This window comes from Melospiza melodia, chromosome 2, assembly GCF_035770615.1.
Source record: "Melospiza melodia melodia isolate bMelMel2 chromosome 2, bMelMel2.pri, whole genome shotgun sequence".
NCBI classification, from domain to species: domain Eukaryota; kingdom Metazoa; phylum Chordata; class Aves; order Passeriformes; family Passerellidae; genus Melospiza; species Melospiza melodia.
The window spans coordinates 86474156-86500869 of NC_086195.1; the positions used below are offsets into that span (position 1 = coordinate 86474156).

At 42.8% G+C, this 26714-nt stretch overlaps 1 protein-coding gene across 2 annotated transcripts; it reads right to left on the minus strand.

The window, feature by feature from the left end:
- Window positions 1–4183: 4183 nt before the first annotated feature.
- SMAD9 (SMAD family member 9) lies at window positions 4184–26714 on the minus strand. Of its 2 annotated transcripts, none has more exons than XM_063149183.1 (6): window positions 26087–26714; window positions 19435–19692; window positions 16532–16642; window positions 14501–14722; window positions 10063–10319; window positions 4184–5607 (listed from the first exon to the last, which is right to left on the minus strand). In XM_063149183.1, exons 1-6 carry the CDS (start codon window positions 26496–26498, stop codon window positions 5464–5466), a joined length of 1404 nt encoding a protein of 467 aa, XP_063005253.1. In that variant the 5' UTR covers window positions 26499–26714; the 3' UTR covers window positions 4184–5463. The 2 variants fall into 2 exon arrangements, with proteins under 2 accessions (XP_063005253.1, XP_063005251.1); XM_063149181.1 differs by having other exon boundaries at window positions 16505–16642.

A 26714-nucleotide genomic window follows, 5' to 3' on the forward strand; every position in this document is an offset into this window, starting at 1 on the left:
TATAGCAAAAGCCCAAGCAAGGATTGTGGTAATTCAAGCTGCTACTAAAACAGGCCTTGAGTGGCTGCCTGGGCAGGTACTGCCTTATACCTCCAGTGATGACCACTGGGCTTATCTGGTTGTATGCTCCCTCCTCCTCCTCAGTATCTTCATCATCTCAGTGCACTTCTGGCTACTGGAACACCCATGAACTGTAAATCCTTTATAAAAATTTTCTCAGCCCCTTCAGTGAGGTCTCCACTCACTCAGAAGGGCTTGGGTTCAGATGTTCAAGTAACAGCTGGGTCTCCAGGTTTCTCCAGAGCAAGGAAGTCTTGTTCCTGGCTTGGTGGGCATCTGGGACATCGTTGTCATCAAATAGTTTGGGTTGGAAGTGACCTTTAAAGATGATCAAGTCCCAACCTCCTGCCGTGGGCAGGGACACTCCTGTAGACCAGGTTATTCAAAGCCCCATGCAACCTGGCTTTGTAGTTATCTGGGACAGCTTTTCCTGTGCCAGTGTCTCCCCACCCCCAGAATAAAGAATTTCTGCCTAATATCTTAACTAAAACTACCCTCTTTCAGTAAAGCCATTACCCACTTGTCCTATAACTACATGGCCTTCTCGTGATATAAATCTACATTTTAGGCAGCACTTCTCAGCTTTGAAAAATGGTATTTAATTACTCTACTTTATGACTCATTGTTCTTTTTTTGTTGTGTTTGATTTTGCTTGTACTAAGTTAGGTTATGTGGAGCTAGGGGAAGAGGTGAATAGTAGAGAGGATGTAATGTTTCTTTCCTTTGCTGAGTACCAGGTAGTGCTAAAGTATTCCTAAAATACTTTGTAGTTGTACCAGAGCAGTCTTGATCCAAGAACATTAATCTTATACTTGATACCCCTTTAAAGTTCCTAAATTGATCAGGCTTTTTTATTAATTGTTTCCATGCAGTCAAGAAGCCAAGTCTCTGCCTGAGCTGTCTCTGTAAATCCAGCTGTTTGTGCAACTCCTTAGTCACTGGTGAGATTCATTTGTAGAGCTGATAGACAAAGATGAGTGTTGTAAGTCAGGAAGAACAAGAGCAGATTAGATAAGGTTACAGTCACAATTGCCTTGTTTTCTGCATTTTAAGAGGGGTGTGGTTTATATATACGTTTACAGTGAGAGATGTCTGGAGTGCTGATTTTATGCTGAGGGAACACTAATATGAAATAGCTAAGGAGAAAAATGTTTCATCCTGAAAGTGCTGCTAACAGAGAGCTCCTTCCTGTGGCAACCAGTTATGACTGAATCTCCACAGAAACCCAGAGGATGAAGTATATTGGAAGGGATCTCACCATGGCATCAAGTCTGACACCCTGTTCCTGACAGGGACTGCTTGAACAAGGTTGCTCAGGGTAGTGAAAGTCTTGACACAGTACCTGCTGGAGACATGGAGGGGATTTCCTCAAGTCCAGCTGATGCTACTTTGGGCCACAGTTACCTTTCAGACTGAGCTTGCCGAAGCATTCTGATGAGGAGTAAACACGTTGGTGGAATAGCAGCTGATGGGGAGGGCAAGCACGTGCTGCACCTTGCAATGCTGCAGCCACTGCTGTGCCGTACCTGGGCAGCTTTTCCTAGGCAAGGGGATGGGACTGAGCCACCCAAGCAGCAGTGCCATGGAATGGCTCCAGGCAGCCAGGCTGCGAGATTTGCTCCTGCCACCTCCGGATGCAAACAGCACATTAATACTGGTGGTGCCGAAGAACTGGCAGCAACTGAAGTCATCTTCTCTCGACTGTTTAATAGGAAAACAAGTGGTCTACATACCATGCTGAATGTGCTTTATGACTCTGCCTCATTAGGCTCCCGCCGCTGCCTGCTGATGCATGGTACTGCTCCACAGAATCTTTTAAGAGGCTATGAACTGTTGATGACTCAAAAAAAAACCATTTTAAAAATCTGCTTTCAACTAAGTAGTCTTGCTGTAAGTGGTTTTAAATCTCTCAGGAGGACTGTCTCCAAAGGCTGAGCATTAATGAGTAGAACATTTATAAAGACCTTAAACTGACTACAGGTTTAAAGGTTCATGAAGACCTTTGAGCAGAAATCATCTCTTTCCAAAGTGCAGAAGACATTAGAGATGCAAAGTTCTATTGCTGTAAATTGTAAGAAACCTGAATTTTAACCAATTGCAATTCATATATATTAGAAAAGCCTGTAAAAGGAACCTTGTTAAAAATAAAGGGAAATAAATGGTTTATTAGCCTTATTTTTTATCTGGGCAAGTGTAATCTTATTTGCTTTTTTGTCTCATCCACCGCTCCTTCCACGTACTGTGGGCTTTGGGGAGGAGCTGTCAGCTTCTGTGTGTTTGCACAGCACAGTGGGCTAAGCCCCCAGAAACCATCACAATAGGAAACAACTGACACAGTGGTATCAGCCTTCCCAAAGGCTAAAAACAGATGGCTGTTGCCAGAATTGCCCAGAATCAAGTGCTTTGATCCAGTTTTCAGCAAATAGTTAAATTTGCTGAAATTCATCTCATGCTAATACAGGTGTTTTAAATAGGTCAGAAGAATCATGCTCCAGAAATGCCTCTTTTCTTATTAGTAAGGCAGTTATTAAAGTGACTACCTTAAATGAGATGCATGTATGGACTACATGGAAGCCAAATCCTATTTGTAAAATGATTAAAGGTAGACATAAAGGAAAGGAAAAACTGCTCTAAATTGACCGACTTCCATTTAAAAGTCGGTCTGTTGTTCCAAACAAACACTTGCAGAAAAAGCATCATTACTAGGCTGGAAAAGTCAAAACACTGTCATTAGGGTTCCCTTCATCTATTTTTGAATACATCCAGTGTAGCAGTCTACATTTGAGCTAATGACCCTGAGTTCTCCTTATACTCAGTGGGAAGACACAAGCATGCTCAGACAGGAGTGTATTTCACCTGCCTGAAATACCTTGTGATGAAACAAATAATGCCCCAAAAGAAGCTGCTTCTTTTCACTGGCCATTTTTCCAATTTTTTTCTGCAGTATTGACAGAAAACTGAGTTCTGGAACTGCCCAAGAGCAGATGCACCTCAGAACATTTCTCTTTGCTTTCTGTGAGGAAGATGACAATGCTGGGAATGTCTAAAAGGAACTCCTAGGCTTCTCTCTATATTAAAAGGGAAGGAGGCTTCAGCCTAAAAGACAAGGAAGAATCTAGGATAAGGGACAGAGCTAGATCCTGGACAGTAAAGGTAATATCCTCTGTCCTTAGCTGCTAAAACAAAACAAAACAAAACAAAACAAAACAAAACAAAACAAAACAAAACAAAACAAAACAAAACAACACAAAACAAAACAAAACAAAACAAAAAAAAAAGCAAAATCAAAAGGTGCTCATCCTTTGGAGCAAAGGTGCAGCTGGAGAAGAGGAGCAACAAACGTACTGAAAAAAGTTACCAGGATCTGATCACTTAACAGATACTGTAACAGAGAGAGATGAGGAAAATGCATTTTTCCAAACTGATGTCTCTAAAGTCTACTAAATAGTAAATGGCCTGGAATTTCTGTATATGATTATTATTGTTATTAGATTTCCTTGCTGCAAGAGACTGTAAAGTTTTTCCTGTCTCACAGTGACACTGCTGACATCAAATGGTGACAGAATAGGGTTCTTTGCACTTACAAATTTCCTATACAACTTGCTATTACTGCTCAAACTTAACAACAATTTATCCTTCTGTGCCCTGCTAAAGCTGCAGGCAGCTGAAGATGCATTCAAATGAAATAACACTGTTAGTTTACTCACTGTCTTTCTGGTGGATATTATTTCCTTTTGCATTTGTGATACAGCTGAAGATTTCAGGAGTCTTCTTCTAATTATTCAGGAAAATGTCCAGCACCAGATATTGTTTGAGAAGAAAAGAAATATTCTGAAAAACATTTTTTTTCCACTAATAATTCTACTTGTTCTATGGAGGAATGATGTTGCAGATATTTTCAGTCTTTCTGACCCTTGAATAAAAACGATTTTCAGTGGATTGTTACGCCTGGAAAGAAATAATCTCAACTCTTTCAGCAAAAGGAAAGATTATCAAAATGTCTTCTCAGGAAAGGTTTCCAAGTGAACAGCATTTTGCAAGGATGGGATTAGGGTATGGGCAATGGGTATGATTATTAGGGTATGATTAGGTTTCCCTGCTTACAGAAAGAACACAGACATGGTTGTTCACATAGATTCACTCTTTACTTGTTCATGGCTCCACCATGCCTCACCATCCTCTGCAGGCAAGGCAAAAGCTCAGCAAATGAAGAAGCGTGTACCTAAGATGAGAAACCATCCAGAGGGATGTATGGAGTGACTGGCAGGGAAGCCCTCTCAGTCAGACCTGAGCAATGCTGTCAGATCCCGAGGACTGGCCCAATACAGGGGATGGACGTGGCTCCCATCTCCTTCTCATTGCATCCTTTGAGTGTGGGGCTTTCTGTTCCCAAGATGAATGATAAAGTAATGATTTGCTTCTTCAATGCACAATTAATGTCCCTTTTCTGAATCACAGTTCAAATCCCTTTTAGGAGTACCTTGATATCAGCACAGCAGTCTAAATACAGACAGTCCTAATCTTAAAACAAGCTACATCAATACTGTAGAATGAACAGATTTAGTTTACACACCCGACACATATGCAAGTATGTATCTACTTTGCAAAAAAGCACTGGAAGTTAATTAATTTTTTTTAACTCATGGGCATATATTTAAATTATTATTTTTTTTCTTAGGAGCTTGTTGCTTTTCAGTGCAGCAGTACCATACCCTACTATGTTAGCAGTATCAGACTACTCAGATTGTCCAGAATGATCTGAGATAAGGTTCGTGTGCTGAACATGCTCCCTTCTCCTGCCAAATCCCAGGAGAGACAGTGTGCATCCAGCACTTCAGAGGATTTGTTGTCCCATCGTGCTTTGCAGTAGGGAGACAGACTGGAATGGCAGTTTAGTCCTTCAGTTCCCTAGATAAAAGTCACCTCTATGCATAAGTCCTGTGCACCACCTCAGGTCCTCTTCTGGACTTGAAATCAGGATGTAAGATGAATTTAAATGGCACAGAGATCTGATTTTGGTTGCCTGCAGAAGGGTGAATTTCACCTACTAGGAGCAGTGACAGACAGGTTTCTGAACCCACGTGGAAGTGCTGGGAATTTGCACCATTTACTGGCTTGGCTGGGGAATGAAAATGCTCACAGGAAATGTTTGACACTTTTGCAGGAATTTGGCTTATTTTGTACTAGAGAACAGATATGCTATACCCGACTTTCTAAACTTATTGTACTGGCATCAGAGTAACTAGAAACCACAAAATGAAAAAAAAATTAAAAAAGAGAGTAGACTATGTATAGATATATTTACATCTACATACATCTACATATAGAAGCTTCTGTTCATGGGAATTCTATAAGCCACTGCCTGCAATAGCATCCATCCTAAGGGAATTCTAGAGATGATTCTTAAGAGACTGAGGAGATGGGGTTGTGAGGTGAGCCCATCTGTGTCAGCACCTTATCCAGCCATTGCAATGGTCCATGCAGATGGATCTCAATCCAGCAGGGTGTGCTTGTAACATCTTGGCGATGATACTCTGCTCCCCAGCCCTATAAAAGGACCAAAAAGTGAGGTGTTTTTTTTTTTTTAAAACCACTCAAAACATTAAATCATAACTCCAGTGCTGATAGTCTAACACAACCACAGACAGTCCACCATCCAAGTTCCCAAGATTTGCTACTTTATCCTAGGGATAATTTTCTCTAAAAACTTAGCTCCTTTTTAAGGTCATTGTTAGCATAATTACCAGGGATTCAATGCTATTAAATTAAAAATCTCAGTTACACTTCCAGGTGCAGAGAACAACTAGCATGGAAAGGCCTGTTTCCAAGCCTGGCTGCCTGCAAACAGCCCGTGGGGAATGGTCCCTGTTGTTTGCACCCCAGGGACATGCCCAGGGAAGTCTGGCAGACTGCTATCTGGCACTGACAAAAAGCAGGCCAGCCTTTTTCATTAACAGGAACTAGGGATGGTCCTGGGCACTGCTTCGTGTATTGGTAGAGATTCATCCTTTGATTCTAAGAATTTAGAATTTCTAAGTATTTGCCTAACCTCTGGAAACTTCCAGCAGTTCCTATGTACCATACTTAGCCTATGTATAAATATTGCCCATGGGTTTTCTATCCTTGAACATGTCCTCTTTGCCAACAAGAGTTCCCAGCTGTCTGCTGTGGGAAGTCCTGCAGTAATTTCTCCAACTCTCTTGGGGAAGATAAGGGATATGAGGCATCTGAGAGAAGGTAGGGATGGGGTGCTGGCAGGGAGAAGAGAAAACCTGAAGTACCCATGCTTCAAGGAGCAGGTTTAAGTTAGGAAAAGACTTTTCTCTCAGAGGATGGTTGGGCACTGGAACAGGCATCCCAGGGAAGTGGTCACAGCACCAGCCTGTTCAAGAAGCTTGAGGGTGTGATTCTTGAGGATAGTGCTGTGCAGGGCCAGGAGCTGGACTTGATGATCCTGATGAATCCCTTTCAACTCAGCATATTCTCTGATTCAAGCAGGCACAGTGTCTAAGCAGTGCAAAGCAGGCAGCCTGACGTCACAGCAACACAAGGCATGCGAGTCACAGCCCAGAGTCTTGCAGCTCACCAGATGTCTCACTGGCAGAACTGATCTCAGATTTCCATAGGGCAATGTGCAAAACATGGTCCCACTACAGGAAGAGGATCTTCATTTGTGGGATGCTGATCAGACACTGAGTCATACCTGTCATTCTGATAAGCAGGCAGGTTGGTATTCTTGTCAAAAAAGGATATGAGGTATATTAAGACTGATGGCTGCCAAAGTCACCAAAATTTGAGAGCGCTGAGCAGCTCAGACAGCTGTGGCTGCCAGTGCAGCTACTTCTTTAGATGATAGCTGGAAAATTAGGATCAACACTAAAATGAGATGTCACCATAAGTGGTCTGGATAAAATCCATGCTAATTAATGAAGAAAAGGGGAAAGAAAGCAGAAGAGTAAGATATGGACCTGCCAAAGCCCAAAGAGTACTTCCAAACAGACAGCGTTTTTCTGAACTACAGAGCATTTATCAGACTAGAAAGAGCCTGCATTCACAGAACCTCAGATTGATGTTCTGTAAACGTTTGCATAAAATGCCAGCACAGTCAGACTTCTGAGGTGGTGAAGTCACAAGTACTCAACTGCAGTGAAGATATGCAAGAGAGCAAGTGTCAGAGGAGCTGGCACACCTTGCTGACAGGCAGGACAGAAAATCTAGAGGAACAGCAATTACAGGATTCAAGCACAATGTGCCAGGTTTGGGGGAGCCTGGCAGGTGGCTGGCCATCTCCCTCTGTTGGCAACTCCCAAACACTCCCAGCGATGCTGTCTCTGGCTGGAGCACCCCCAGGGGAAATGCCAGGAGGGCAAGGACTCTGATGCTCCCTGTATATCACTCTTGGGTTGCAGGTAGCCTCCTTCACCCCGGGACTGAGAAGAGCCCAGAGCTGGAGTTCTCTTAACGAGGGAATGAAGTGAGTACAACTTTCAAAGCTGCAGTGGTGTTTTCCACAGATGGTGGGAAGAGGACACTGGTACTCTCATGGGTCCTGCTGCTCCTGCCAACACTTCCCTCCTCCTGTGGGCAACAGCTCACTCCAGCCTAGTCTCCATGTCCCAGAGTGCTGAGCTTTCAAGTCTGCTAGGTGTTCCCCTTAGCCCCAAGACCTGGAGAGGTGTGGGAGGGATTGAGCTGGGTTCAGACCTCGGCTTGGAGAAACTCTCCATCTCTTCCCTTAGTGCTTCAGCTGCCTCAGCTGTGGAGAGGTGGCAAGAGCCAACCTGCTTTGGTTTTCAGCAGTGCTCAGTGGATGGAAGCTGCTTTCACTGATGATACACCCATATTTGAGCTCCTCTCAGCTGCTCAGTGGGCACAAAAAGGGCATCAGAGGGGACAAGACCTTCACCTCCCTCTGTCCCCATGCCCTACATCAGAAGAGGGCACAGCCCTGTCAAGTTTCTCATATCTCAATCCCTACCTATCCCTGCCTCCCAGCTGGTAGCTCAAGCATTGGTGGGGTCAGAGCAGGATCTCCAGCCCTTTGGGCTGTAGGTGACCAGCAGTGTCTGGACACGAGTCAGCAGAGAAGCCACAGCACTGCCCTGCACATGAGGGCTCTCTTGGACTATGGCTCTGACAGACAGCATGCCCTTTGGCACTGCATCCCCAACATCCAGGATCACTCCTGACCCCAGACTGAACACAGGAGGGCTCACTCCTTGGGAGGCAAATATTTTAGGAAGACTGAATAAAGGAAAGCGTATTTGCAGGCCAGGAAGAAAGAGCCTAGATGAGATTTGCATAGCAATTTTCCAGACGTCATGGGAAAGAGTTCAAAATAACTCCTTGCACTGGTCTTATGGTGACTGAAGCACAATAATAGCTGTTATTATTTCAACAAAGCAAGGTGATAATATGGCAGCAGCATTATACAGTGGATCAACACCACCATTTCTGCTGCCATGCTGGGCATGGAGGCAGATAACACATCAAAGAGCTTGCCCCTGAATCACTGAGATAATGAAAATATTGTGTAACTGGCTATACTGCCTTTACAAACAACATGCCCATTCATGTCTTCCATTAAAGAAAATGCTGTTTGTTGGGTTTCTTGCTTTCTTTTTTTTTTTTTTTTGCCCTAATGCTTGTATGTGAATAAGATTTCAGTTCACTCTCAAGAACAAAGCAGCAGCATGGGCATGGAGATTTTGGCTTGGACTCCTGGGAGAGATTACAGGGCACTCCTGATTCTCTTGAAGACTTAAGAAGATGGGTCCCCAAGGATGGCTAGAAAAAGTTAGACCAGAAAGATATGTAGGACTCAACTCATCAGCTCTGTAGAACTTAAGGAAACTGGACTTGAGCCTCAAGCACTTTTTGGTATCTTAGATGAGAATTCAATCACCTCAATTCAGTCATTTGTATAAAAATAAATCTGCAAGATAAAGGAACATATTCAAGCCATTTTTATGGTACCTAGCAGGACCAAGAACTTCTAATGGTGCAAGTGCTCTAGTTTGCAGGCTGAACATTGCTGCCAGCTCTCCCCAACAGCACTATAGCAAGCTGGTCTAGCATCATCTGGAAACTATCTCGAAACACGTGCCATTCTTTGGGGGTTAGATGCTACAACAGGCATGCAAATAAATCCTAAGTGCTAAAAGGAGTTGAGAGATCTTGTTCTGGTGAGAAGGCCATTCAGAAGGTTTGAGAAAGTCCCACAAAGACTGATAGAGCAGTCTTCCCACAGAGCAGTCAGGCTGTGAAAATCAAATATGAAGGACAGTAACAGAACAGTAATGGATTTGGTAGCCCCTTGTCTCTTCCAAATAACAGGGGGAAGGTAAAATATTCTTTTTAGTTTTCTGTTCTGCTTGCAAGAAGCCCTTCTGGTTGTGTGGCTGGCCAGAGTGAATATCATCAGAAAGTAAAACAGTATTTGTGAGGGATTGGGCACATGGCAAACAACAATTCTCTGCAAGCTCAGTGAGGGATGAAGAAGGACCCAGTGTTTCTTGATTAAGACAATATATACCAGTCTGTGGTACTGGTGAGACTGTAAATTAGCCTAAATACATAAGAACATTCTTTTCAAGTTAATGGCTCCATCAAGCTCTATTGCAAACCAGTAACATTGGGAGAGATCACAACTGCCTAAGATATGTGCTACAACATTTATATATTGCTAAGCCTTTCTGAGTTGAGCTTTTTGAACAGTCAGTGGGGGACCACCACCATGATTTCTCTGCCTATTTTCCACAGAGATTCTATGGAGCACCTGAATTTTGTACTCTCCGACATTTTCAGGTTGACCACAAAAGCTATTGATTTTGAGCACCCAAAAGTTTAAGGCAATACTGGAAAACAAGCAGTATGAATTGCTATTCAAAAGTTGGCTATCTACATCTTCCCTTGGAACGGATTTGATGTGATCTAGTTTTGCACCAAAGGATGCAAGAGAAAGCAAAAGCAAGGATGTAAGAGAAAGCAAAGAATCCTTACTTTAACAAAGCTCATTCGAATCGTACACATCTTGGTCAGCTCATACACCACTTCAAAACCATGATTGACTGACTGGGCAAGAAGCTGGGCAAAGAGCTGGTTGTTGAAGATCTTGAGGCTGCAGCCACTGGGGATCTTGCAGACCGTGGCAGGATGGAAACCGTGCTGGTAGTTACAGTTGCGGCTTTGCACAAAAATACTGCTGTCACTGACACATTCAGCATAAACCTCTCCACCAACGTAGTAAAGATGAACACCTTGAAAAAAAAAAGTAACATGTATTATGTCTCCATTTTTCACAACACACTTTATGCCAGTAATTAATTATTTTACTGGTTTGGGGACACAAGACCAGGATCCTTCCAGGATCTTTGTTTCTCAGTGCTGGTTTCTTTACTTTTACCCAACAGCATAGTTGTACTAAAGTAGTAACTTTATGACAAAATACACATACATAAACATCAAGCACATGTCAACAATATCCTAAACATCAATCAAAACTAAGCAAGAATGGAAAAATCACTATTGCATTACACAGCTAAATGTGTTTTTTTGCTGTTAAGCAAATGTGCACTGGCCAAGACCCACTTCACTGCACGCTGTTGTTTCACTACAGGGTCCTACTGTCAAACATTTAAAACACAGCATGGCATGTACTTAAATACTTTTCTGTATTTTGCTTTATCTCCCACATCAGAACCATGTATTTGCATTTACATGATGTGACTTACTCATCCGATCCTGTTCCAAGGGACCTTTAGCATGAAAATGACTGCTTTTCTTCAGAACTTTCCAGTTCCCAAGTGACTTACCAATACTAACTCAAATTTTGACTGTGACTTCGGGAAATTAGGGTGGAAGCACTTCTATCCCTTCAAATACTCTGATCCACCAAGGATATGTGCTTGCATGAAAACATACCTGAATTGGTGGGAGAATTTATCTTAGCCTAATTCAGCAACCTTGAATTTGGGGATCATCTGTAAGATGATAACTGTGTAGATGCCTTCTCTAGCTGATAGCTAGAGAGAGACGCTGTGACCAGATGATTCACTCCATCTGCTACAGAGTGCAGGCTCAGAGCCAGCTTAATGCCATGGAAGCCTGTGCAGGTGCTGAAAAGACTCTCCCATTCCCTGCCCCTGCTGACACACCTGCTTTCATGCTGGCAGCAACAGCTGAGGATTGGGCTGCTGTCCAGGCTGAGGAACTGAACCAGCTAATAAACTTGAAAACAAACAAAACAAAATTTATTTTCAGTGAGATCTTGTGAGATCTTCATCAGTACAAGTGTGGCAATGGGGACCCTGACTGCTTGAAAAGTGAGCATGAAGCCACAACCTGAAAGGGGACAAGTCATCTGTGAAAATGCCCAGTCACCCTTCCCATGGCTAGATTAGGGGAAATGAATCCTTCCCAGAGCCAAGAGAGGTGGAAGAACTCAATTCTTTGTTCCTGTACAAACCACTACTAAATAAAAATGAAATACTCCTTCCTAATACTAGGTATGCTCTTCAAACACATACAAACGTTCACAGAGCCTCAGCATACTGCCTGCAAAGATACTGGTAAATGTGCTTTAATAATGCAGCTGTAATTAGTTTTATTCCTGCTGTCTTTCATACAAACAGACTGGTTACATATTCCCAGTCTGTTTATCATTCTGCAGTCATAACAACAAGGGGCAGCAGCACATCCTTAGGTCAAAACCAGCCTCTAAACAGAAATGGGAATGGCATGGGGGAAAGCAGGTTGAGTGGGAAAAGAATCTGGGAAAAAATACACTCTCCCATAGTCTTCCAGGGTAACTCAGATGGGAACCCTAAAGTCTGTCTTCAAGCCATCACTTGACTTCTGAGCAGCCACAAGATCTGAAATGAGCTGTGAGTGGCAGGGCTGTGGCTCGGAGCACACTCTGGTGCTGCACTGGGAACAGCAGTGACAGGAAAGCATCAGCTCCAACTGCACCAGGCACTGTGGGGTGCTGCACACCACTGTGACTGATACCACTTGATCTTCTTTCCCATGGAAATGGGCAAAAGGGAAGGACAGAAAGGAACTTGATGGAGTCCATATAGCTGTCTGAAATAATCAGATGAAGTGAGAACAGAGGGTAGGGAGAGAAGAATTAGGACGTAAATGTGCACCACATTTCAAATCTTCAGGAGAAGCTATAGACTTGGGGTCACACAGAAGCTGCTAAGGTGAATTTTTTAAAGGCTGAGTTTTCAAAGTATATTAAGTAACCCATTTTCTGAAAAAAAATGAATGCTTTCAAAGGCATTGCCCAAACATTGTGCTACAATAACAAAAACATCAATGCCACTTCTGAAAGCAGAGGTTACAAATTGTTTTCTTCTTGTGAACTTTTTAAAAGCAGTAAATACAACACTAAACAGTGTGTATTCCTATTATTCTAGTACTCATTCACCAGAGGAAAGCACCCTAAAGGAAACCAAGCAGCTAAATACATATTTGTAGAACACCAAATCAAAGGTCCATATGTTTTAGTGGAATTTCATTGCCTCTGCAGAAACTGAAAATTCAGCAGTCTCCAAGCATCCACATCTTTTTGACATTGATCAAAAGTTACTTTTTTGTCCTTGAAGTCTGACTGCTGAAACAGGTCCAATTGCTCGTAGATGTCGCATTGTGTTCTGGATTGTTTTTAGCTTTGATGTGGTATTTCCAGGAAATGGTTTCACGCTGATACTCTAGATGACAATTCAATCACATATCCTTATCCTACTGAGCTAATCTTGTTTACTCACTCTTTTTTTCTCCAGTGTTAACATGTGACAATTGTATCCATTTCAGCAGCTTTCATCTGTCCACCATGCCTTTGAACTATACGCTTCTGGAGCTGCTCTGTGCTCTTCTGCAGGCCTGCACTGGTGCCACTTCTATTCCACTTGTATATGTTTTTTTAGGATTTGCATAAACAGGGAAGAGCAGTAAAATTGAGGATCTCTGATATATTAAGCTCCTCTCTGGGCAATCTGCTCCCTTCCCTTGGGCACATTCCTAGTGTAGGACTTTAAAGGACTTCCAATCAATTAAGACAGATCTTCACATTTAAATGGATGAAGACCATTAGCATTGACCCAACTTTATTTCTCTTCTGTCTCCTCATCTTTTGGGGCAGAAAGTCACAGACTGTAACATTTGCAAATGACAGCTGGGATCTTTTGTCATTCTTCTTTTAGGGCCATGCTCAGCTTTGATCCACATCCCTCTGACAGCTTACACTGATAGGATGTAAAGCTTTGCTTTATTTTCTAAGTAAGTTAGGACTAGATGTACAACACATTTGCACTCCACACAACGAACCACTATGGCACACATAGCATCTGCAACATAAGTGTTTTTCATTCTGGGGAAAAGTGCAAGAGCTTAGCACAACATTGCCTGCTCCAGCCTTCAGGTTCGCTGCTGTTTGCAAAAAATGTATCACATTTGTCTCAGAGCTTCCTCATATTCAGTCATTCAACACTAGACTATCAAGAGCCAATTAAAATATTGCTCTAGGCCTGGGAAATGAGGTGAGGTTGACAAGATAATAGGAGTGGAACAATTAGAGTTAATTAGCCCAGTGGGAAATGCATTCCCAGGCAGCTACTGGTGAGAGGCTGGGTTGGCAAGATAATGAGTCTAGACTGGATGTACCAGAACAGGCAAAGCTTCATCTGCATGGAGAAGTGGCTGGCACAGGGCTTCTGACTCACCACCACAAACAACAGTAAGTTCTGGGAGAATATCAAACCCTACACAACCCTGGGGAGCTGGGACAGAGTGTGTGTGGCCATGGGTGTCCAGGTGTGGACTCCTGGTGCTTGGCCCCAGCACTGCATGCTGAGGGTATCTGTACACCAGCGCTGGAGCACACAGAGCTGCACCAGCAGCCACTGGTGGGAGGACACAAACCTTAGTTTTACCAGTGAAAAGCTGACAAACCAGGGAATCAGACTGGCAGGAGGTGGGGGGGAGGGGAAAGCTACAAACACAACACCACCAGAGTTCTTCAGCTAAGTAACTGAACTACTAAGTGTTTCATCCATCTCCCTTTGTTACTTGGTGGGAGGAGAAGCAGCCCTGAGGCACCAGCAATTATCCTTTTAGTGGCATTTCAATGGCAATATTCCCAGTTGCCAGAAGCTCTAATAAATAAAATGAAAATACATACTGCTAAATTAGAACACACAACTATAAACAACATTTTTCTCTTTGCTGGCCAAGTAAATAGCCTTTGTAAGGAGTTACTCTGTTGATTGTTATCCAGTCAGAAAAGAATCCTCTGCTTTTCTTCTATTTCACAAGTAATGTCAGAGGTCTGATTTTAAGGCAAGCACATCTGATGAATCAGATAGGTTAGTTCATGCAATGTATGGATCTTCTGAGCTCTGAATATTATTCCTCAGGAGAGGGGATTTCCTCTTACCTTTTCCTATGTGTCTCCTGGTGTTTTCTATAGTAGAATTGCGGTTTACATTTGAGAGCAGACCCAGGCAGAACCTGTTTTTGTTATTTGAAGGATCTGTAAATCCATCTATAAGGATACTTCGAGAGGAGGCCTGGAAAGTCTCCCCTACTCGGTTGTTGAGTTCATAGTAGGCAACTGAGCACCAATGTTGGGGTTCCTCATAACAAACAGGCCGAAAGTCTGTAGGAAATAAAGTTAAGCAGCTGCTCAGGTTTCAGCAATATTTTTTAAACAATCTTGCTCTGTTTTCTTTCATTCCCTCCCACTCTCAGACCCCCATCTCTTTATCTAAACAGTCACTTATGTCATACTTTATCCTCACAGAAGCTTCCATTACTTCTTGATTTTATAACTGAAGTACCAAACATGCAAAAGGTTGATGCATCAGCTTAACTCTAAGCCTCGAAGAGCCCCACTTCTTCTTAAAAGTGGAAACTCCACTGCATTAAATCAACCACACTGACATTCCTTGCTGAACTGGGGCCCAAACTATACACTGAAAATAGAAAGGGATACATCTGCTCTGCACACCAGCAGGAGATAGAGATGACAGATGGGCTCAAAGCAAGTCAAAACTGAGCCAAGTTTTTGGTATTAGGCCTTCAGCCTAATACCAAACTCTGGAGTTCAGAAGTAATAAATCACTCCAATTTTTGCACGCTTTCAGGCTTTCCGCTTCCATGTGGGACTGTAAGCAGAAATGTCAGCAAGGTAATTTCTTTTGGATCTACCCCTGCTCAGGTTTTCTAAGTCAGAGACAGAGAAAGACTCAAAAATGTAACAGAATCTCTGAGCTTCATTTGTCCTACAGGAATTAGTAGGAAACTTTATCCTGCCTGCTCACCACAGGCATGTGAGCCCGCCTGCCCCCAGAGCACCTCTGTGCATAACCTCTAATAAACTTCCAACTAATATTCACTAGGATAGTGATCAGGGATGGTAGGCTGTGATAAAGAGATTAAACTAGCTTGACAATTTATTTATAAGTATTGGTGTCTGATAACCTGTTATTATCCAGCCATTCTGTGTCCCCATCCATAATTAGCACTATCCCCTCACATTCCTTCTGCTCCAGTTCCATGCTAAATACACACTCCTCACTGTTTCAGAAGGCTGGCAATATTTTTTTTTTAATGTCAGTCCTCATTCTAGAAATGACACTTCTTTAGGAAAATAATATGATGGACTAAATTAACATCAGTGATTTTTCATTGCAATAGCAGGAAGCCAAAGCAAAAGCTAGCAGAAGAATTCCATTTCCCCTTCCTACTCTGCAGCACGGGCTCTGAATGGTGGGGGCATTAGCACTAGCCAGTACTAGCCCAAAGGTAGGAAAGGCCATCAAGAGGAGAGGTCATCAAGTTGTTTGAGGGGTGCTAACAGGACCCCAGACCCTTCTTTGACCATTAATGCCTCTCACTAAATAATTCTTATAAGACGACAAAGACTTTGGAGTTCTGTCAAAATATCTTTGTACTCCACTAGAACATGTCCTTTCCTTTTCCAGCCAGCCAGTTCCATAACATTTATACAAAGATGGCAGTAAAAAGGTCCCTACCATAAGGCTTTAAAGTACTTGAAACCTAGAGCTGAAGGTGATAAAGAAATGAGTTCTGATATGGATAACTCTTTTGTGTGTTATATTGCCCCACCATCCCTGATTTGATATGTTTATCTTTACAATGTAGATAACAGTGTTTGCTTGCATTAACAGCTTTTTAACTGTAATAGTCCATGGATGCAAATAAGGTCTAAACTCTGTAACTTTGCACATAATTCATGGAAATATTACTTCAACCTCTCCTGCTAGCTAATGGATGGGTCTAGCACACAGCCTTACTGCAAAACTGACTGAAAATTATTATTACAGATCACTAACCCTTCATGTGCAAATAACAATTTTTTAAAATAATATTTTTTCTTAAAAGTTTTTATTTAAAGAATAATACAAATGGTATTTACTTTCAGCTTCTCCATCGGCAGATTTACCTCCATTGGGCAAAGACAGCACTAGCTGACTTTCAGCTATTGCATCCATTGACCGTCCATTGTGGATTCCTGGAGGTTCTCTTGCATGGTAGGGCGGAGGTGGAGTTTCCACTACAGAAAGAAAGAAAAAAGAAAGGAGAAAGAGAGGAAGAAAGACATCTAAGTCAGTATGTTGGTAAATTCCTCCTGGTTTTTTTCCTGGTGAGTATTTTACCACTTCAGTACTGTTTGGCTTGAGAAGACTGGGAAAAGCACAAATCTGAATCTGACTTCCCTTCATTCTCCATATTAAGACCATTGCATGTTCAGCAAAGATGGGAAGGAAAAGCTGTCATGTTGGACATGCAGTGCTTGAAAGAGAGAGGGGTGGTCACAACAGTGCCTCAGGCCTAGACCCATGTAAAATCAAGTTCTCTGTTAACACTGGTTGTTACCCTAAGAAAGTAATGCAGTTTCATCTGTTATTTCCAGATTTCTGTCTTTAATTCAAAACTTGTGGAGGACAATTTAAATTTTCAGGTAATTAGGGCTGTACTAAGTCAGGAGTTCACAACACAAACAGAAACTGACTTTATTTCATCCTCTGGGAGAAAGCTCTCTTTCTTCATAATATGTAAAAAAAGCTTATGGAAAGCTGTAGAAATCAGACTTGACAAAACTCCCTCCAGACTTGTCTTTTTACCCCTGTCCTACAGGGGAAATGTGTCCCTCCCCTGGTTTGTTCCGTCTCCCATCAAAGAGCAATAGATGTCATGAAAACATTGGGAGGAAAGTATCAAGTCACAACTGCTCAGTTCCTGATTTGTTTCATTTACAGCAACATGAGCTAGAAAACAGAAGGTGACTCTACAGTGGGGATTACCCAGAAAGGCTGGAGGCTTTAGAAAGCCAAATTAAAAAGGACTTCATTTTCATATTATAAAATGACAACATTCAGTGCATAAGCACTAAAAGTGTGTAGTTTTGCCTCATTTGAACAGCAACTCAATGGGATAATATGAAAATTATAGCCATATACAAGCCTGCAGGACCAAGGGTCTCTCTAAGAAGGGTTTAACTTGGTTCCAGACTGAAATTCCCTCTTGTGTTTGGGGTCTGTTGTCTGTCCCTCAAAATGAAGCAACTTGACCCAGAGTGGATAACTGTGAACTGTATCATTAGACAACCACTGAATCTTCCAAGTAAGCCACATTATTCTATTCTATTTAAGCACTGCTCAGGACCTAGGAATTTCATACACTATATGATATTTCTGACACTTAGATGACATAACCCTCCAACAAAAAACAGTAAAACAGAGACAAGAAAAAGTGGAAGAGAAAATAAGTTACAGAAAGGAATATAAACACAGAATCATGTGGTTATATGGATATTTTTGATGTCTGCTCCTAAACTAGTCACATTTAGGTCTCCTTATATCCACTAAAGAAAAATAGGAACCTGCAGACACAGTGTATTGGACATACACAAGAAGATGCAATGAATCTTTTTCTGGGAGTGTCTGTTTTCCTGCTCTGGTTACAGGGAGAGTGTAGACAATTCCATGAGATGCAGAAACCTGCATTGCTGACATCTATATTTGGTCACAGCAATCCCTCTCAAGGTTCTTGATGCAACTCCAGTTTGCTTTAGATAGCCTTCCATCCCTAATTGTTACACAGGCAAATTATGCTTATCAGTTAGCCGTGTGCTGTGATATACTGAAGCTCAGGTTGAGCCACGTCCATTATTAAGTAGCTTTGCAAGGTCCCAAGTTCAGTTAAATGCACGAGTCAGAGTCATTACACAGCTGGAATGGGCCTGATTTACCTGTCAGGACCAGCTCCACTAAATCCAACTTACTTACACACAGGAGAAAGAAAAATATTGGCAAGACAAACAAGTCTTGCTACTTGATGAAATGTTTCAGTGTTGCTAAATATGATATAATCAGAAATAGAGATCTAGAGAAGAAATGAATGAAGGCACATTCAATGAATGAAGAGGGAAGGAAAAACATCACACTGTGTTGAAAGTATTCAATTTAAAAGGAAGTTCAAATGCTACAAAAACCTTGTAAAATAAACTTCTTTCTTAAAATGAAATAGGCATATCATTAAGGACCTGAATTTAAATGCTTCATAGTTAAGACACTAAAATCTTAAATTACAAGATTCTGACCTGAATTCATCTTTGTGAAAAAGCTGACATAACTGAAACTGCTTGAAAGTTAAAGTGCTGAAGTGAATCTGAGCCATTTTTTGATATTAAAACTAGCTCTTAGCTGTGTTGCATTAGCAGTAAAAGCACAGTTAAATTTTCAGGTAATTAGATCTGTACTAAGTTAGGAGTTCACAGCACAAACAATCTGAGTGATATAAACCTGTTAATCTCAGAACTGTAGAACATGTTCCAACGTCACAGGAACTTGCCTGGTGACTCCTCCAAGTGTTGGGCCAGATTGTTAAACATCTTAACTTTCTGAAATTTATACAGTCAGTAGGATTGCCATAAACTTTAAAAACTTTCTGCACACCGGTTTCCCCATTTTATCCTGTCTCCTTGATGGAGTTTCTAAAGGTTCCTACCCTGACCACCCTAGGTCCCTAACTTAGGTCTTGCAAGTGCTCGTTTCTGCCGCACCGGCTTCTCTCCTCAGTTTTTTCCCCAAAATAATCATGTCATCACACCCAGACACCTCTAGGAGCAGGACAACTACAGTTCTCAATCTCTTGAGCATCTGTCAGAAGGACTGAGAGACAATATACAGGAGACAGTCATGAGAAATCACATTCCAAGTCCACTCTATCCAACAGTTCAATCTGCAGCCACAGTCTGGGGGGAGCACAGAATTGTCACCTGACCCCAGGCCCTGTCACAACCCTCAAATGCCTCAGTGAGAGTGTCCCAAAGCTCATTCTTACCTGTGAGCTGATAGGGACTTCCTGGTCCAGAAGAGCTTTCTGGTGAGTTGGGGTAGCTGATGCTGTTGGGTGACTGGGAGAACATGTGGCTGGGGGATGAAGGGAAAGGGGTGCACGGAGGGTGCTGGAAGGAATCCGGGTAAGTGGCATTGTGCGGCATCAGTGGCTCGCTGTGCAGAGAAGTGTTTCGAAACTTGGCAAGGAGGCTGAGGTGAGGGTTAAATTCACTGTGTCTTGGAACAAGTACAGGAGGTAGGACTGAAAACAAAAACAACAGAAAAAATGGTTAAAGCTGTGTTCTTGAAAGTGTATCTTGTAAGTTAAAAAGAAGCATATTCCATGCTGCTCAAATATTGCTGTCTGCATACAAGTCATTGAAGAGTAACAAATCTGTCCAAACCCAAGAATCAAAAGCTGAATTCTTGGACATTTTTCTCCAGATCTGCAGCCAGTTACAGCAGTTTCACATGAAAAATAAGGAATCTTGACTTGAGCAAGGTACCACAAGTATGGCATGCAGAAATTCAGGAGGTACATCTCTCCCTTCCAAAATTACCTATTCCTCTCTTCTTCAAAAACTGAACACATCAGAAGTTTTCTAAATGTTATCACCAGGATGTGCCAAATTTACAGCCAAGTTTAATAACAATTAATAGTGCTCTACAATACACTGCATATTTTACTATCAGCATGTTACAGATGGGCAAAAATAAGTACAGACCTGAAGCCAGATCTAAAATGTTATCAGGTACTTGAAAATGCTGCCAGACAGACAGTGGGATCTTTGAAAGGAAATGTAAATGGCAATTCAAACATTGCAGCAATATCAATTTGGGTCTTGCAATATAGTTATAAAAGATCTAGCATAATAAGGCATATGTCAGTGGTTGGTATTTAAGACATGAAAAATGCAGGCCAGAAAACTGAAATCCAAATTAACCCATTTAAAAATTAGCCTAGAAGAAGATACTGCCTATCCACAAATTCTCTTCCTTTTTATCTCACACTGTCAGTACTGTTAACAGCATTGCCCCTTTGAGAAACCCAAAGCTGATCCAAATTACTTTGGATTCTGACATAGTAGAATTAAGACTCAAAACACTTTGAAAATCCTGACTAGTGAGATACCTATGAAGATGCAGTCCCTAGGCTGGAACACAAGGAGGCTTGCTGATAAGTTTACAATATGAGACTTCAACCTGAGGCTTTAACCATGTCTTCCATAATCCTTGGTGGGGAGAGCAGTCTCTACAATGGGTGATTCCTGTACTCCAAGATTTCTCTATTAGCTACTAGCTCACATAATGCCTAATTATCTTAGTTAAGGCTTTCAGCACAGGTAGGGAGAATGAATTCCCAGTTGGTATCGTGTACATCTAAAAGCTACCAAAGAAAATAAGGAGGCAATTTGAGTTATTGTGAGAAGGATGAATTGTCCCAGCATCAGGGACAATTCAGCAGGCTTGTATTGACTGATTTAGTATCTAGAGTTCCTCTGGCCTAAAATTCAGCAGCGCATCATCTTCCAGCCTATCCTTACTGGTTTATGGAAACAAATAGCAATGTACACTCTTGTTTTTAAATGTTGATGGGAATATACAGTTTGAACATGTTTTAACATATTGCTTGAGCCAAAGAGCTGTCTAGGTAAGGCAAATTATTTTTAGGTAGGTTAGCTAACAACTTTTAATTACAGCAAACTCTCATTTATCCAGCTTAATGAAAGAGTGGCATAATTGCTATTGAATAAAGCAAATAATGTATAGATAATGCAAAACATGTGCATGAGAAGAGGCTGCAGGAACTCTGCTTGGAATGCACATCAACTGCTCAGAGAGCTGGGGCATTTACAGTGCCTGGTACCAACAATGGGTTCACAGCTTCTTGCTCAATGCTGCAGTAGAGGCAGGGTTAAACAACTTGTCTGCCCACCCACTGGAATATACCACTGGGAGTTTGCTAATCACCCGTGACCTGAAGAACTGAGCCCTAACCCTGCAAAAGATTGGACTGATGGCAGGGAGTTCACTGGAGGACTTATCTTCTCCTCTGCCCACAAACAGAGGCATCGGCATAGCTGTTAGGACACCACACATGCGTGGTTCTCTGGCCCAATGCATTGCTAATTAGCCTCTGGCCAGGACAAGGATTGGTGCTCTGGAGACTATTTTCTTTCCTTCTGCCTCTCATATGCCCCTGTTTGTGGCATGAAGAGTCTGCTGTCACTTTCTTGTTTGGTAAAGAAAGGTATTTCTGCTTCTTTACTGTTCTTTTAGCTTTAAACATCCAGGTAGGACTGATACAGGCAATACAAGTGTTCACATCTGGCATGCACTGCCCAGTCCCTGTGGATCTCTTCACAGCCAGTGGAGAGGAATAAACTCTTTAACTGCTATATACTGAAACAAGACCAATACCAGCACTGCAGATACAGTTTTGGTGAGCTGTATTCCTCCCATCCCATGCTCCTGTGAACAGCTCCAGGCTGTGAACTATTGCTGCTTCTGGAGTTTTCCTTTGCTGCTTCTGGAGTTTTCCTCAGCAGCTCCATGAAACTGGTCTGATGCTTGTCAGGTCTGCTGCTGATCAGCCAGCTCCAACCAGCAGCCTTCAAAAATGAGGAGCTGGAGTTCCCTCTGCACCCAGCAGAGGTGTTGAGCAAGGGGCAGCTGTGTGCATCAATGTCCTGCAGTGTTGAGAGGCTGACACCTCACTGTGGGCACCACAGCTGAGGGAGCTGCTTCCTTCAGCCCTGTGAGAACTCAACTCCTTCTCTAAATGAAAGCTGAGAATCTGGATGTGTGAACAGCGCTTGCCAGGGAAAGCCTTTGATTTGCCTTGAGTGAGTCAGCAGGAAGAATTTTAAGCCTTGAACTCCTTCCCAGCTCTGACCATGGCACTCTTAATTTCTGCTCTGCTGAACAGTTTGTTTGCCACCTCACTCACTCTTTCCACTGACTGTTCTGTGACTGCCTGGAGGGCTAAAGCCTCTGTGGTGGGGAAGCGTTCCGAGATGTTCTTGTTTGTGGCTAAGAGTATCCCCCAGGGCCTCGTTCTCCTTGTTCTTTCGGTAACATGTCACTCTCCAGGGCTCAACCACTCTGAAGGAAGTGTGACCAGAGGCATAAAACTGAGTAACTGAATGTGTTGGGACCTGTCTGTCCTCATAAATTACCCACACTTTCTCCACTCACTGGGGTCCTTTTCTTCTACGTGCTACTGTCCACCAGGGGCCAGAGGTGGAATCCTTCCTTCTATGCATGCTGAAGTGTTGATGATCTTTGTCCAACTGAAGACAAATATGGTCATGTCCTAAGTCCTGCCACTGCTTTTCATACCTTTCTCCCATTCCCTTTAGGCTTAAATAGTTCTTGCTGGGAACCTGGCTGTGCCTGTGACTTCAGATGCTAGCAAGCAAACTTCGCCTCATTTTAGTTTCAGGTACAACATCCACACTGCAATTTCTCACACATTAATCCATCTCCACACAGTTTACTACTTTTGGAGACCACTCTCCAGTGAGATCCATCTCTTCCCTGTGCCCATGGCTACTCCCAAATACACAGCCAACAGTGAAGCCATCAGGTGGTCTTCCACCTTGCAGGCTATCATATCTTAGTCCCACTCAGGCTTCATGAAAGCAGTCAGTTAGTCTAAGTCAAAAATTCTCCTGTCCAGAGCAATGGTATACACCCTCAAATTTACAATACTTACATATGAATGATATCTTATAAAAACAATAGGTTACATGTTTAGGCAGCTTCTGCTGACAACAAACCAGACTTCTGAGAAGCTCTTTGAAGGCAACAATGAAGGGAGAAGCAGAGCATAACCAACATACCTACCTCCTTCAGATTAGGTGGCTAACTCCTCTCTGCAGTGGGATGTTGCACACATATAGGAATATTTTCTGCTTTTTTTTTCCTAAGTGGCACCTGCTATTCAGCAGACCTGAGAAGAAATCTGCCAGGAATAGTTGCAGCAGCAATAAAAGCCATGTGTAATCTGTGCAGTTTCAGTAGCAGAGCCTAAAATGGGACTGGGCAGCCTGAGGACACAGCAGCGGTAATGAAATCCCTGAATCTCTGACCAGATTTCAAAGCTGTACTCTAGTAACAGAGGATTTGCCAGGCTGTCAAAGAAAGGATGAGGCCCTCCCATCTTGGACACAGCTCATTCATTCTGGATTGAAGTTAATGGATCTGGTCATGGAGTGGTTGACTCAGCAAGAAAGACTGCAGTGATGGAAAATGATCCCCAAAAGGGTGGACATTCATATGAAAATAATGCTGGTATGCAGATTATAAAAAATACAGTGTTGACTTATTCAGTGAAGGATTCTTTAGCTCCAGAGGATGAAACTCAGAGAATCTCATTTAAGCCTAAAATCACCAACAGCCAAGATGCAGATTTCCTGCAGTTAAAAGAGGACTGTTGTTTAAACAGACTGGCACCTAAATCAACCACTCCTAGCCTTTTCTGCGGTGGTCTCACTGCTGCCACTTTCTCATGAAGCTCATGTGTTCTCTTGCCTTGCCAACCTCTCCTTGCAGCACTGCTTTCTAACTGGAGCTGCATTGCACCACTTGCAGTGGTGCAAGTTCTCTCTGCTGCTGCTGCCCCAGCGCACCCGAGTGGGTTGCACTCTGCTATACTGTACAAATATATACTATGGCTGTGAGCCAAGGCTTCTGAGTTGTGCCTGTAAGCAGAGTTGTAGGAGTGAATACAACAGCCTGAGAGCAATTCCTGGGTCCTGTGGAGAACTGGCACAGCACAGCTTGTATCCTCACAGTTGCACTCACTTTCACCTCCAGAACAAGGTGGCCGAGTCCAAAGTGCCCAAAGTCCCTCCTGTGGGCTAACTCTGCACTCTGAGAGCTGCTAGTCCACACGAGTCCACATGGGTGAAAGCTGTTCCTGGGATCATGTTACCAATTCAGCAGTACCCAGACCTGCACCTTGTCCCCTTCTGCTTTACTAGCACAGATACTGCCAGTCTGCTGCACAGACAGACAATAGGGACATGTTCACAGCTGAAAGCTTCTGAGTTTCAGGATCAGAACAACAAACTTTGGCAGCCATTTAGCAGCTGCTGGACTATTCCATTAGCAGTGTTTGTTAGCTGGCACTGAAAAGATGAGAAAAGCAGGGTTGAAATCAGCACTGTTCAGTGCTGTCAGCTTTGAGGAGACTCCATTAACTGCACCAAAGTTACACCAGAAGAAATAAGACTCTAAAGACTGCAGCCTGCAAATAAAGAAGTGCAATAAACAAAAAAAAAAAAAAAGGGGATATTTTATGAGCATCTTTTCTTAAATTATTGAAGAGTTTAGTTTAACAAGGCATGAGATCAGCTTTGTCCACTGAAAACTGTTGACAACAAGCGCCGCTCAGTGTAGCTATAAAATATAAAAATTTTGACAATGTTTACAGGAGATTGGATACACCTTCACAATGGCAGCTCTGCTGCACTGGAAGGATTATCAGAAGAGGAAGCAGCCCCTAGTGTTTAACAAATGTTAACAAATGTCTTTCCCTTATTTCATCTGTGTGAAAAGAAACATCCCACGGTTCACTTATCTGATCAGAATGTCACCTCAGAGTAAAATTCATGCCAGACAAGGAGTAATCTCAGAATAAAAAGTATACACTTACCAACCATATCCATTAGTAAATTAAATTACCGTGATTTTTGGCAGTAAGGGAGAGCCAGGTTAGACATTAGAAATCATTTTGAACTGTAAGGATAGAAAAGCAATAGCTTCACTTGCCTGGGGAGGTTGTAGAGCCTTAATCACATGGGATTTTTAGAGCTTATTAGGAAAATATCTGTCAGGAATGTACCTGGTAATTTTGTTTGGTTCAGGAGTCTGGGCAGAGGAAAACAGGATGACTGCTAAAGACCTTTGCCAGCCCTGTTTTCCAAGATCCCTATAGAAGTCAACACTGAACACTACAATTTTTTAACAGCTGTTTCATTGACATAAAGCCCAATTAAATGACCTTTCAGTGAGGTCATAAGTTTTTAGTGCAGTCCAAAGAGGGTTATCAGTAGAAAATGTCAAAGTTTTATGGGAACCTGATGGATTTATATATTACATAAACTCTCCATTTAGGTAAGTAAATCCCACTTAAGGCAGTCCACCAGGTATTTTAGGAAGAATCAATTGACCAGGTTTCGTATTCACTGCAAAATATGCCATTTTACTGCAACTCTTATCTTTAAAGAGAGAGCTAGTGTTTCCTGGGGCTTAATGAGTCAACTGCTGGTTTTCAGTGAGACATAAATCTCACCACGGTGGTGAGGCCAGGCTGGTGCCCGGACTTCATGCAAACCAGTTCAGATGGGGAGGATTCAGCACCCACGTCCAGGGAGAGGAAGCTGCTTTCAGCACCTTGGACAAGATCCGGGCACCCTCAGGGGTCCGACGGGACTCAGACCCCAACGGGAGAGGGGCCCCTTACTCCCTCCCTAGTCCTGGCTGCCAGAGCTATGATAGCAGCAGGCAGGGTAAGACACAAGATCCTTCCATCAGATGGAACCTGCCTTTTCACATTTCAGAGCACGGCTGTAGGATGCACCAAGACTAGACCGGCTGGAGCAAGAGCTAACACAGAGATGCGAATCATCGGCAGATGGCATAATTACCTGGGGTTTCCACCCTCCGGTAATGGTAGGGGTTGATGCACACTTCTTTCTGTTTTGAGCCAAAAGGGAACTCACAACATTCCAGTGGTTTCAGCTCATGGTGAGACTGTAAGTCAGGCCAGCGCCACACTCTGCAGTATATGACGTGGGGAAGCCCCTTGCGGTGAGACACCTGCAGCCGCCCGTCCAAGGAACGTGGGATCGTGACGCATTTACTGGGCTGACCCGGGCAGCTCAGAGCCCTCTCCAGTTCTTCCATGGCTCCTTTTTTCTTCTTTAACTTCTTCACCAAGGAATCAACAGCTTTTTCTGCCCACTTTTCTTCTTCATCTCCTTGTTTCCAGCCCAGCAGCCTTTTCACTGCGGGGCTGGTGAAGGAGAACAAGGAGCTGATAGGGGTGCTGGAGTGCATAAGAAGCAGAGATTGCGCACGAGCGTCAAGGGAAGCACAAACTGTTCTCCTGCCTTGCAAGGCCTGCACGGCGTTTCCACAGTGCTGTGATAGACGCTTCCTTCGGTGGAAGAAGGAAGAGAGGTTCTTTCACATGTACGTTTTTGTAGTCTTAGGCACAAGTAGTCCAACAGGGTGGGTCTCAGAACTTTCCAAACATCAAGAAACTGCTGATGA